Here is a 13946-nt window from a genome sequence, read left to right as displayed (position 1 = left end):
AAGTTTCTTTAAGCTCTCGTGGCCCAAATTCTGCGTTAAACGTTGAAAAGATAGCTCACCGTGCCGGGGGCTATCGTTTTCTCGGAAATAATTAACGAACCGCGATAAAGTGTCTTCCGTAGGATGAAACGTCGTTCTGTGCGTTCCATGAAGGGACGCGTTCACGAGGAGGCGGCGACATCCAACGCTCGGGCGAAATGACTTATTAGCGCGGTCGGTTTTCAGGCCTCGCGAGAAAGAGGACAACAAGTTCGAGAGGTTATTAGTCGCCAGTTGTTAGTCCTCGAACGATGACGACGCCGATCGGCGACTCCTAGCCTGATTGTGCATCTGTCGACTGATGAACGCACACGGGACGGACGTTGAACCGTTCGCCATTCCATTGACTGATGCGAGCCACTCTGCTATGGTGATTCGAACTTCCAGAAACTATGCGAATAAAACGAACGGGAATAAACGACCGGGGACGCGAGACCGATTTCGTAATCTCCCGTTATTATCTAGAAATAAATAAACTACGAAGATATCGGACAGTGGACATTTTTCTAGAGCGTTTCGTAGATAATTAACACTTTTTGGGGCGATGAAAAATTGCTGATACGAATTTCCAGGATCCGGGGTTCAACGATCGAAGTCAGCGAAGTTAAAAACCCGTTCAGTCGATGGCTGCCGATTTACGGTACCGGGCCGAAGATTGCTTATTAAGGAGCCACGCGAAGCTATGAAATAGAAAGGCCAGTGACAATTTGATAGATTGAGCTTTTTGTCGAGCGAGTCGTCGTTAGGGCTGGCACCAGCGAAATTATTGGGTTTTTTGTTCGACGACCGGTCGAATAACTAATAACGAGGCGCATGCCTTCTTGCTCGATGGTAGACGCTGTCGCTGGTCGGCGACGCTCCCATAGAAACTCTCCGACACCGGCAAATTAGGTTCCCACCGAGCAAACTTCAACGAATCTGGCTTTGAAAAGCACGGAAAGAGGATCGCGCTTCGTCCCGAACCATGCAACGTTCGATTCGTGCACGTTATTGTTTGTTAAATATTTTTTAATTTCATAGATTTTGTTGTGTTTGACACGTCTCTTAAAATATCGAAACACCCAAGAAATAATATTATGTATTCTATCTTGAAGGGATCCAAGATGAAAACTATAGAGCTACAGAATATTAAGAAAATTCCGACGGGACCGGAATTTAATATGGCTCGAAAACACACCCGATAATAGTATTTTATTATCCATTAAGCTACTCCGAGGGAAAAGGATGAGCGGGCCGAAAAATCGAACATAACAATACCTTGCCTCCTGGAACGTCAATTAATTGTGAAACACGAAATCGATCTCGTAAATGACCGGCTTTCGGATTAATTGTATTTCGATGGACCGCTCCTGTCCAAGTTTCATTTGCTCTCGATCGCGACCGTAATTGAAAGTCAAAAGGGGGTGGCCGTACCGGGGGTTTCGTTTAACGGTGGTCACGGCGAATATCGTGGCTTAGAATCGCGTGCAGATATAATCGATATCGCGGTTTAATTAATTTCGTGAAAAAGCTCGTTCGATCGCGCACTACTCGAAACGCGTTTCGTGCGATCGATCTTAACCTTTCCAGCCGAAGTATGCGTCTAATAGGCACGCATGATCTTTCACTCGGTTACCGTGTACTCGCAACGGCCGCCTTTAATCGACGCGTTTCTCCCTCGAGTCTAATTTGCCATTGATTTACGGCCGATTGCTTCTTATCCTGCGTGGTATCGTTCGAAACTGTAACAATTACGCACCGAACGTGTCTTTGATTCACTTGCATCGGCCGCATACCGACGTCGCCATTGTTCCCGGTACTTTTACCGACGAAATCGCTTCGTCTTTGTCTCCGTCGGTGCGACCTTTGCTCGAATATCGCGTACAGCGGTTTGGAATTCGAGATCGTTGCCTCGGGTACAGGGACATTCCACGAACTCGCGCGTACAAATCGAATTTTATGCTCGATGTCGTTCAAAATAGTGGACCTTGCTAACTTAGTTAAGTTGCCTCGCCTATTAGAGGTTACAAAGACCCCAAGAGTTCGTTCGAATAACTTGCATCGAGGACGCAAAACGGAGGTCACGGTGCAGCGTCGTAGGATGCATTTATCCCGATCTCTCGCTTCCACTCGATTTTCTCGCGTCCGTGCGTTTACGATCGATCCTTCGTCTTTTATTTTTCACAATAATCCATTTACCCGCGTCTTTGCGTACGGTGTTTATCCGCGCCGCAGTCGTTCATTAGCGAGCACCGTGTAAGACGAGTCGCGTCGATACGCGTTCAGCAAGGCCCGTTCGATTCCGTTCGCGTGAAACGCGTACATTAACGGGTTTACGAACAAATCGCTCGTTCCTCGAAACCCCCTGTTAACCGTTTTCATTTTACTCGTCTTCAATTTGCCCCCTGTACTTGCGCGCCCTTAAATTTTATCCGCGAACTCGCAGCTGCGTTTCGTCGTTCCCCCCACCTCTGCGAGCTCTCGACTTTGCACGCTGGAATATTTTTACTTTTCGCCGTCCTCGAATTCGGCGATGGAACGCCCCGCCATTAACGCTGGTCGCTGCCAACCGCGAGTTAACTCGCCACTGACGATTCGTCGCTGAAAGCTGGGAGAAATATCAGTGCGAAAATGAAATTAATTATCGGTTGACTCGAAGTAATAGGTAACGGGATGGCCCGATTCGCGGATGGGAAAGAATTCGAATTTGACGAGAGCCACGCGCGCTGAAAATTTACGCTTAAGAACACAATACTTTCCCGATCGATGATCACCGCCTGCTACACTGTTGATCGTCGAATTTCCATACCTGAACCTCGAACAGCATTCAAATTACACGCTCTCGTACGGTGTTAAATTCGTAAGTAGCGCTAACGTTCACGGCGATTTTTTTTTACGGCCTCGCACCTTTTAATAACTCCCGGCGTAACAATTGTCGAATTACCGGGACACCGACGGTACCGAAAAGAGGGGCCGGATCGGCTCCGAGAAATAACAGAATCGCGCGTCCTCGAAATAAAGTTTCCTGGATAGAGTCCCGTTCCCTCGAATGCTTTTTAAATGCTCGAACGAATCCAGAAATCTACATATTTGGATTCGCCGATCGGGCTCCCGGAGTCTCGTCGTTTAATTGCCGCTTAAATTCACATTACACGATGTCAATTACGATTTCACGGACAGTGGCATGCACCGAAAGGAATCCCGGCTACCGGTCGCGTCCGTGAAAGTCGGCTAATAAAAGAGAAAAAATCATTAACTAATCATTAACTGTAACCATTTACCGGGCGTACGGGAGAGATTCAAAGAGGGGCCGACGCGGTGACGAGGCACCGACGACCGGTGACCAACGGCTAATGACGATGACTTTTTGTCGTGTAGCATTTTTTTTATATATTTTTTTTTTCTCTCTCCGCCGACCAAAGCCACTTTTCACTGCACGCCTCGACCGAGGGAGCGACTTCGTCCCAAGCGCAATCTCTAATTACGGTTATTACGAAAATATTTCTTCGGGGCCGATCGGTACTTCCGTATTTTTTTACCCGCTGGATTACGACCGTCTTCTAGTTGTGCCGCGACGCTGGTTATGCTCGGCGTTCTTTTACTTCACCACGTCGTCCACGGCACATCGAATCCACGCGGCGCGATCAAAACGGGCCAAACAAATTTTCGATACCATTTTTAATCGGGATTCTACTCGCGTGGCGCCATCGTTGCTTTCAGAAATGGACAAAATGCGTCTTAAAAATCTATGCAATTCATGGAAATTAAGTGTCCATATCAAAAATTATCAAGACAATAAAGGGGGCAGACGCTGAAATTTTACGACGGAAAAAAAAATTTTAAATCGTTCTGGAAAAATTAGTTTTGGTTGCGGGGGTCAATAACGATCATTTTTGGTGGATATACATACCACCGAAATCCTACGTACTTTCGAGAAAAAAATTCCTTGCCGTAAATGTTTCCCCCGGAATTTCATGTGTATGTTTAAAAAATCATAACTTCTGAACGGTTTGGCGGATTTCGATATTTCAAAATGCAAATAGCGCATATTTTGATGCAGAACACGTAGAAATTCTATGAATGTGACATAAAAATAGTAATGGGGTTCCAGAGCTCCAGAAGTATAGACCGAAAAAATACACTGAATGTAACATTGGATTCGTACAGTTAATTAGTTTTCACGTTAATCGTTAATTATGCAGTAAAACCTTGACAAAAATATTTCTATAAACACGTAATGAGAAACGGAGACGTAGGAGAACCAGAAAAGCACGCTTCCAGTACTTGTCGCGGCAGTTGGACGTGTTTAGTTAATCGTACGCCTCATAGTTTATCGCCCTACGTAAGTTACATATGATTAATGATAATGATCCGGGGAAAAAAATCCGCGAAATTATCGTAGCAGCGCGCGGATGCAATAATGCGATTAATTGGATCGCAAGAGCCGTAATGAGATAAAGGCCTCGCATTGTAAAACACGATCTACCCGAACGGTCTAAGTGGAACATAAAAGTTAATTAATTCCAAAGGGGGTGGGCACTCGATCGAGCCATTTATTATTCTAAATAAGATTGTAAGGTCAGCCGCTAATCTACTCGGGCGGTTTCTCGAACGATACTGGTCTCGCGAAAAGATCGAATAATTTAATTCCACGTTATTTGTGCATCTAACTAAATTCAAAGAAGTACCTAGTCTTTAGGGGTAGCTGAATGTTTGCGGGGACTCTGTCCTGCTCACGTGCAGCGGGCTTATCTTCCGGCCTCGTTGGACGAACTATAGCCAGAAAGCATAGTAGGCGTTCTTGCTCGTACGGGTTCGAAACCCTTAACGATTCCGTGCAACGCGGCGGATCGACGTCGAGATCTCGCCGATGCTAGGGGACTGCAGTTCAGAAGGGTGATTCTTTCGCGCGGCTCGAAAAACGAGTAAAAGTAGAAACGAAGTAATTAGCGTTTCGAAAGTTTCCGGGTCGGGACTGTCGTATCGCGCGCGAAGTAGAACGTCTAATTGCGCCGACGTTTAATTAGATCGTTCGCGCTCGCGGTCCCGGCGCTGCCCTTCGTATCAAACTTGGCCTGTCCTTAACGATACGGATCAGCCTTAATTCACCGCCCTCGTCTGGCGGCATTAATCTCGCTTCTGCGGCCGCCGCGCCGCGGAACGATGGCTAAAATTACCGCGCCCCGTTAATTTAGCGCACCAAAGCCACGCACGCGCTCCTATATGCGCCTGTATATATATATAGCCGCATTGATTGTTTCGCGCGCCCACGATTGTTCCCTTTCGCAATCGCGATCGAGGGATCGCGCGACGCCTCGTTGCCTTTCCACGGATCGAGGGAAACCAATTTCAGGAGCTATTCTGGTCCAAACGTCCACTTTGTATATACTATTCGGTATTCAAGTGAAACGTATATATCTAAGTATAGACAATCTTTTTTTTTTTTTTTTAAATTGCGCAAGATAGGTTTCGGTGGATCCTATGTTTAAGGGTTAAGTGCAGGCTTAAGAAGTAGGCTAGTCCGTAGCGTAACCGGCGTTTCTCCGTCGATACTTATTTGGGATTTGTTACGAAGCAAGGCGGAGGATCGTAAAATCGACGTACGTTCGCGTTTTAGAAATTAGATTGTTTGCTCGCAGTGGCGCGCAACGAAGGTAGCATTTTCTAACTTTAACCGTACAATTTGTCAGATACGCGCGCTTTACGAGCCCCCGGATGAACGAGATTGTTTCCAGAGAACCGACGGAATTTTTGTTACACGTATTTATCGCCACCCGCTTCTGTTTAATCCGGCCGTTTAAGGGCTGTAAACAATTGTTCTCAGCCGCATTCTACGCGCCGTTAAAAATTCCACCCTGCAAACGCGAAGCCCCATCATTGTGCAAAGTAACTGTTGTATTTCTTTCTTTTAGATAACAGATTTATTTAAAATAATATACAACACAACTAAAAATAAACTCAACTTTGTCTCCTCGATGTCTTCCACAACCAAATCCCCTAACAGTAACGAATTCAAGTAAGAATAGAATGTTAAAAAATGTTGTGCCCATAAAGAAATCGTAATAAATATCGTAATTAAAGGTGTTAATTCGATCGTGACTTTTTCTTTAAATTTCGCGAAAATACGCTGTTGCTCGGCTGGTTTCTTGGGGGATTTCGTTCCTTACGTGGGCAGCCGGGCATAAATTATTCTTCGGCTTGTCAGAGCAGCGCATTTAATTGTGACAACGAGATTGATCGCTGCCGCGACTGCTCGGCCCGTGCGCGCCATTAATATCGCGGGACACGATTTACGCGTCGGGATAATGCATAATCGAGAAACAAAAGTGAGCGCATTGAATACACCCGGGACGCCCGGCGTTATTAAGTATTATATTTAAATCATTTGTTGGCGGCAGCATCGGTGCTAACGAGGGGCCGCGACAGCGGCTTAACGACCCGAGCGAGCTCACGCCCACGCGTTTTTATCGTCCCGCGACGAGGATCGTTTCGATCTTGACGAACGACCGCGTTTCTCGCCGCGGCCTTCCACGAACACCGGCGCCGTTGTCACAAAACTGTAAATTGAATATCGACCGGCCGCGGGGTTTCTGTGTCATGTCGTCGACCATTAAACACCCCCCTGCTGCCTCCGCCCTTGTGTTTCCGCGGCTCGAAAATTAGTTTCGTGGCCGACGCGGTCGCCGATCGAACCTCGTCGATCGACCTTCGATGCTCTTCGAGGAACTCTTCGTGTCACGCTTCGGTTAAATTCTGCGACAGGGTTGTTCCTGTCCCTTCGAACGGATATTCCATGTCTACAATAACGACCGTAGTTTCTGATAACTCGACAGTGAATTTCTACTTTTTAGACGCTACGAATCCTCCAAGAAGTTAAATAATTCCTCGAACGGTTTGAAGGAGATTTCACGCGCAATTAGCGGGCGTCGCAAAATATCGCCGATCACGTGTCAGAAAATTACACGTTATAGCAGCGAGTGAAAAATTACAAGACCGCTCTGGCAAAACGACCAGTTTCCACGCAGGTGACAGCGACGCGAGAGGAATTTTAATAACGACACCATAACCGATCCGCGTCTCGGTTCCTCTTTATTCCTGATCGTCGTAGACAGCCCCCATTATCGATCGCTAGATCGCGTTCGATGCAACGCTTTAATCCTGTCCATTTACAATTCCTCCCTGACAACTTAATCTAGCGCTGTAGTTTCACGTCGTAGTTTCGCGCGACATCGACGTTCCACCTGATAAACATACTCCATCAACGGAGACAGTCGGGGAAGCTAACGCGTGTTCCGTGGCTCGTCGGAGGAAACCGAACTTTCGTGTTACGATGCGAATTTCACCGATGTCACCTGTGCCCATCACGGTGGAATTGATTATCAGCCGGACTATGATCGATCTTGTCGGTGGTTCTTTGAGAATCTCGACACCTTTTACTCGATGATGTCTATTTAAATTTTCCTGTCGCGAGAGGACAATTAATTTTTTTTAAATATTGCAAGCTTCACAGGTCTCTGTGCTAGTTAAGGGTCAAGGAACCCCAGCTGCATCTACGCTAAGCGCAAGTATAAAATCTGAAGTAGATGAGTCAGACAATCTCCGAATCATCCGCGTTAATCCATTACCTAGATCTCGATTCGCGCTGAGCGAACCATTTATCCATCTCGCGATTTAAATTCTACGAGCAAACGAAGTACTTAATGGTTGCCAGCTTCTTGCAAAAATAGCGACGGCGTAAAAATATTCTCGTCGTTTCGACACTGAATTTTTCGAGTAATATAAACCAACAAACTACAATTGTAATGTATGATAGAATGGGTCGAATTGGTAAGTTTGTTCACCAGATTTAGGGTGAATTAACTTACGTGGAACGATCGAGAAATACGATTTTAGTGTTTTCGAAACGTCTTACCGTGCATATCGTCGGAGTCTGTCCGTGAATCTTGCTGGAGTCGAAGAAGTCCGGAGCCTTGGGTATCTCCGAGTGCGCCCTGGACGATAAAGGCGACGAAGCGGGGATGCTGCTGGCGTTCGACACATGAGTTGTAGGCAACGGCGCGCCCAGAGGGAGGTCCGGCCGAAAGAAGCACATTGGCCACTGTAACATAAATCGAAACACGTTATTTTGATAAAAAAAGCTAGCCCACCGTAATTAAATCATATTAAACGAACAAGGGCTGAAAGCCAGTTTCGTCTGCCCAGCGATCGACGAGCGTAAAATAAAAACTGTCTCGAACACGACTGTCTTCCGACGCTTTATCGCCCGGATAAAGATCGAGGTTATCGGAACCCTTTGACGCGATCGAGGGTTTTCTCCACGCGTTGGAGGACCGTTCGTCCGTCGTCGATCGTAGAAGAAAAAGATCCACGGACGGCTCTGGACGCAGATAAAGCTTGGATCGCGGTAGGGAGAGCCAGACATTAGTGTCGCCGAGTGAATATGAACCTCTCTAAGATAGATGACACAAGCCCCTGACCCCGTAAGAAGCGCACTCCCTTCGAGGTCGTCGCGCGTGTGGTCCATTGTAAGTGTTCTTAGAGAGGAGCCCGCCAAGAGGATGAAAAGAAGCAACGGCGTGTTCCGTTCACCGTGGTACGTAAAGACCTTTTGATCGTCCTGCTGGATCGGACGACACGAATTCCGCGCGATTATTCCGCTGATGCGTCCCGACAAAACGCCTGGGCCTCGGTGCCCGATGCGATCGCCTCGCGATACAACTCCAACGGGGGGACGCATTAACCCCTTCTCGACGCCATGGCGCGTCGTGGATCTCTTCCGGTGCTTTATTTAAAGAAAACTACAATTGTTCGGGGGAATATCCAAAACAGTTGGGCGGAGAATATTGTAACACCTCCCATCATTTGGCTGTAATAAAAAAACTAAAAAACTCTCGAATTATAGAAGATGGGAGTTCGTTCGAAGAGATGCACCCTCGCGTTTGGTAGATCGAAGTGCATGTAGCCCGTCGCTGGAGGATAGTACGAATCCGTCCGGGCCATGAGGATCTTACGTCACGTAGTGCCGTAATATCGCGTGTTTCGGTTATTTTCGAGCACGAAGATAGAGGAAGCTCGATTGGTCACGACACGGTGGATAGTTAGCGGCCGGGGTGGGGAGCGAGGGGCCACGGTTTCGGGGTGGTCTGGCGAATGTCTCTTGTCGTTGGCTCGCGGGAGTTAACGCCAAAACCGAAATAACAAACTCCTAAACTACGTGAGTTAACGCCGCACCGATTTCGACGCTCTGTTACTTTCTATTTATCGCCGCCATTCTGTACACCGAGCGAACGGCTAGCCGTAAACAGTGCCCGCGTAACGGAAATCGTTTCGCCCGACCTTGCTGAAAATGTATCAACGAAGAACGCCGTTGGACCGTTTCTGACCGGTGTCCCAGTTTCTCGCTTTTCCCCCGAACGTACCGACAGTTTTTAGAATTACGGTCCTGGGACGCACCGAGCGCAACGCAGACAAAAATAAGTCGTAAACGTACAATAAAATTTATTCGTACGGCGAAGAGAACGTTTCGAGAAAATCGATGCTCGCGGACGAGCGCGCATTTTTCCAAGAAAATATTATCCCCTGATTTTGCGAGCATTACGACCATGGAACGAACTCGGCAATTATTTAATTATTTGTACGAAACGATCGCCTCGCCTCTCAAAACATTTGGCGATAGGTCCAGGTTGGGCCTGGAATAAATCCGACACGTGGCGCCAAATATTTTGCGCATGTTCCCTCGTGCACATAAACGAACGAGTAATTAAATCTGAATATTTGTTTGCGGAATAATAAATTATCGACTATGATGTACTTACAGTTTTTTAACGATCGTCCAAGGATTCAGCGAATAATTATAGATTACTACGGCCTATTCTCAAATTAATACATTGTAGTATGAATCGCCGATATCAGGACACGGCACGTGTAATATCGACGGCCTATTTTTGTACGAGTTAGGGGAAACGTGGCGCGGGATTTTTCAAATTCCATCCCCGCGAGTCACCGGGAACAGTCAGCTGTACCCAAAGTAGACGCTTCGCGTGGATCTTATCGGGTCGAAGAAAAATATTTGCCTTGTAATTAATCACTGAGCCCCTCTGCGACGATCTTACGACAGGATTGCCGCGATCATAATCGTGATCTACGAACAGGGCGAGGGGTTATTTCTTCGCCCACCGAAAATAGCAAACGACCGCGTAATTCTTCTGGATACGCTTTTTTTCACAAACACCTAATGTTTTCTATCCGACCCTTTCGTTCCCAAATAATCAAAAAGTCGCGATACTTTCCAGATCGTTGGAACACAAAATTCGCGCAGAGATATTTTTTATTCCAGGTTAACGATAAACAGACCTTGTCTCTGTCGCAACGGGGACAGGAAAAAAAAAATAGGACGAAGATTAACATCGATAAGAGCTGGTCGTTGCTTGCTCTTCAATTTGACCCGGAGAACCCTCGCTTCGTAATCAGTAATCGTCGCTTAAGAATCATTAAACGGGCCCACGGCGTAATTACACGGCAGGACAGATTGCACGTTTCGAGGACGGTGTGGTTATCGATTGCGATCGACGAAATTGATTCGCGAGGCCGAACGGGGATCGGAACGATCGGGTAACTGGATACGACGATGGAAATCGGGAACGAGACGTCTCGACAAAACTCGTACGCGCAATTTAAATGGAGTAAATCCAAATTAAAAAAAAGAGAAAACCCTGACGACACCAGGACCCCAATCGCCAATGGAAATTAAGGAGTATCGGTTTCCTCGTAGCCAAGGGAAGCGACAGTGACGTGCCATCGCGTCGTTAGGGTCCCCCCCCAGCGAGGACTTTCGTAGAGGGTCGGTTACGCGTTTTAGCGAACATTAGGTTCGCGACGATGCAATTCCGCGACAGGGATCAATTTCGAGGAGGACACGCCACCGTCGTCACGGCAGAGCTACGCCTAAAAGCGACGCGGTTCAGGCTCGTGTTCGACCTATGCAAATCCCGCTTGTACACGCTCATCTTTCGAGCAGCGGCACGGGGCGGACATCGAAACCTCGATCGATCCTCCTGCTCGATAATGTCACGGATACCTTGTCGCGGAGGTCGCTGGAATATTTTCCTCGTCGCGATCGCATGCCCGATACCACGAGTGATCTCTTCCCCCTGCGTTTCAGCCAGTCATTTGGCGGACTCTTATGCGAACTAAATACAGCTGGACGCTTAAACCGTGTGTTTGTTAACTAAGCTAATTATCGATAGAACGATCTAGCTCGAGCCCATCGTTATAAAGGAACGAGTCTTGGTAACCTCGACAAGATCGTTTCTGTGCTCGATCATCGCGAAGAACTAGTCCAGGTGGTTTCTGAACTTTTGACATCCCCACTATCCGCGCTCCCTAGAGTTTCTGTGACCTCGCTATATTTCTTCCGGCGAGCGTGCTCGATCATCGGGACCAAACGATCGTTAGGCGAGGCGGGCATCCGGAGAATTCACGCATTATTTTCCGAACGAGGATCGTCAACCCAAGGATACCTAGGCGATCAGGAAGCGGCGACTCCGACAGCTGTGATAATTAGTCCGCGAGCTGTGCAACGAGGAGGAGACCGTGGAACGTGCAAGCACGTCGACGATCATCGCGTCGCTTCATCATCCGCGTCATTAATACATTGCCAGCGACGGTGGAGCGTTAATCTCGGCTGCCACGAAAAACAATCGACCGGCTCATGAAAGTTTCAATGTATCACCGCGTCGCGAAACGCCCGAGACGAGTCCGGAACTCCGTGCCCGTATCTATTTTCGACCCAGCCTCGAACGGTGCTTTTTCATTTCGGACGATTCTTGGCAGATGCCGTGGGACGACGATGATGGAGCGCCGGAGTGCCGGCCTCTGGCGAGCGTGTGGGAAGCACGTGGAGCCGAATATACATTTTGAGGCGTTCGATTACCGCATTTTGCGTTTTGCGAGCCTCGAGTGTCGCTGTCGAGTAGTACTGTGCGTTCGCGAAAAGGTGGCTGGATCCCTCCACTTTGGAGCTTTGCGCATGCGTCGTACGGTGAAAGAGGGGATGGGCGGAGCAAGCGTACTCCCCTGTCCCGCTGGCCAACTTCCGAAGAATGCACAATACCGAATGCGTTAACGACGAAAAGAATATTGAGAGAGCAATTCTGTAGCCCTTATCTCTACGAAAATACTTTACGAACGAATGGGATTCGAGGGAGACTTGTCTCGCGATGACGTGCATGTTAAAATCTGATATCGTCTGATGAATTAGCGGAGTAATCTGTCGCGGAGGACGCAGGTGGAACGGGGCTAACGAGCATGAAATTCGAGGGAGTAAAAGACGGGAGGAGAGACACGCACAGCGACACGATTTTCAATTCAGAGGAGTTAAACGGCCGGTTAGCCGGGTTTTATCTGATAGAGTCCTGACCAGCCGGTGTGACACGGACTTGTCACGCGCGTCACAGGCTCGTGACTCCGCGGCGCGACATCCGACGCTCGCGCAATCCGCTCGGATGTCGGGGCGCGCGTGCGACACGCTACGCGCCGCCCACTTCGTGTCCCGTAATTACCGACGACAAAGCGACCAGGCCATCAGCATAACGTGACAACAGAACGAGCTCTCGCGTCCTGCGGTGCACGGCCACGCACCACGACGACGAATTAATTTGCGCCGAGCACGAGCTCCAGACGATAACGATCGACCGAGATTCTTTTTTTGCAACGACCACGAAGATAACCGCGCCAGCTCGAGCGGGGCAAATTAATTTTCAATTTTCTGGGGCGCGGGTGCAATTTCCTACGAAGGTATATTACAGATACTGAAAAATGGATTTCGGGGATGGCTTTACGTTGCTTCTTCTTCGTTAAATAGAAGAGAATGTAAACAAAATCAGCGATCGGCGGACGGAATGGATTCACGCGATCGGGGCGTTGGCACGAAACGCATAATTCAAGAGAGACTTCAGCGCGGTAAATCCCCGAGAAGCCGAGATTGACGTTTCCCGGCGCGGAACATAATTATTATCTTTCTCGAGAGACATATGGGAAAATGCTAGCGCCAGCGCCGACGCCGCCTCGTCACCTGCGAGCATAATCAATCGAGTGGACGTGAGTCATAGTCGTTGGCCGGCCACCGGGGCCCTGTCGCCTCGAGATTACTTTGTATCGCGGGAAAGCAAGAATTTTCCCCGGAGAGCGAATGGTACCCGGCCTCGGTTATTGGCTATTAACGCGTTGGTCGCTGGATATACTACGGCTATTACAGGCTGTAAGCATAGAAATGGCCGCTTACGGGGGAAAGCTAATAATACGGAGTCCAATGTTATATTACAAATGTAACCACTTAGTCCACTTTACGGGTGTCCGATAAGAGTCGGTCTCGCGAGTACTTTCGACTTCCGCTTCCGCAATTTTCTGCGACGCTGCGGGCCACGCACGCCGAACGATCCTCGCGAGGGAATTAGAGAGGCTTAATGAGATTCGAGCCGCCCACGCGCAAAATACCGCCACGTTCATTTTTCGGGGAGGAACGATAATTGGAGAACGGAAGGGGCACAAGTTTCAATTTTTGTCGAGACTATAATTTCTTTCAGAGTTTTGGGAACTTCTGCCCTCACGCGCCATTTTTAAATTTTGGAATTCGTAATTTACGAAAATTAAATCCCATTGTGCTATGTTTGATATAGTTTACAATTTGCGTGGAGCTTACACATAGTTTGCACTTGTTTTAGCTAGGCCGTTTTATGATCCGTGTCTGATCAAAGCTACTGGACGTCCACATAACGACTGGTCTGTTAACGAACGTAGACATTCGTGAAAGTATAGTTGACACAATAATGACTGTGGTTCGTCAAATTTAATTTCCAAAAAGATTCATTCTTCTACCAAATCTCTGGCAAAAGTCCTACGATTTCGACGCAAACTCGGCGAGTTTCTTC

General features: G+C 47.9%; 1 protein-coding gene across 1 annotated transcript in view; it reads right to left on the bottom strand.

The window, feature by feature from the left end:
* The window catches only part of LOC143344987 (uncharacterized), a 90813-nt gene that overhangs the window by 64027 nt on the left and 12840 nt on the right, over positions 1-13946 (bottom strand). The window contains exon 2 of the mRNA XM_076771643.1: positions 7931-8116. Coding sequence (XP_076627758.1) covers positions 7931-8116 — 186 coding nt within the window. The remainder of the gene's footprint in view (positions 1-7930; positions 8117-13946) is intronic.

This window comes from Colletes latitarsis, chromosome 1 (assembly GCF_051014445.1).
Source record: "Colletes latitarsis isolate SP2378_abdomen chromosome 1, iyColLati1, whole genome shotgun sequence".
NCBI lineage: Eukaryota > Metazoa > Arthropoda > Insecta > Hymenoptera > Colletidae > Colletes > Colletes latitarsis.
This window is presented reverse-complemented; position numbering and strand designations above follow the sequence as displayed.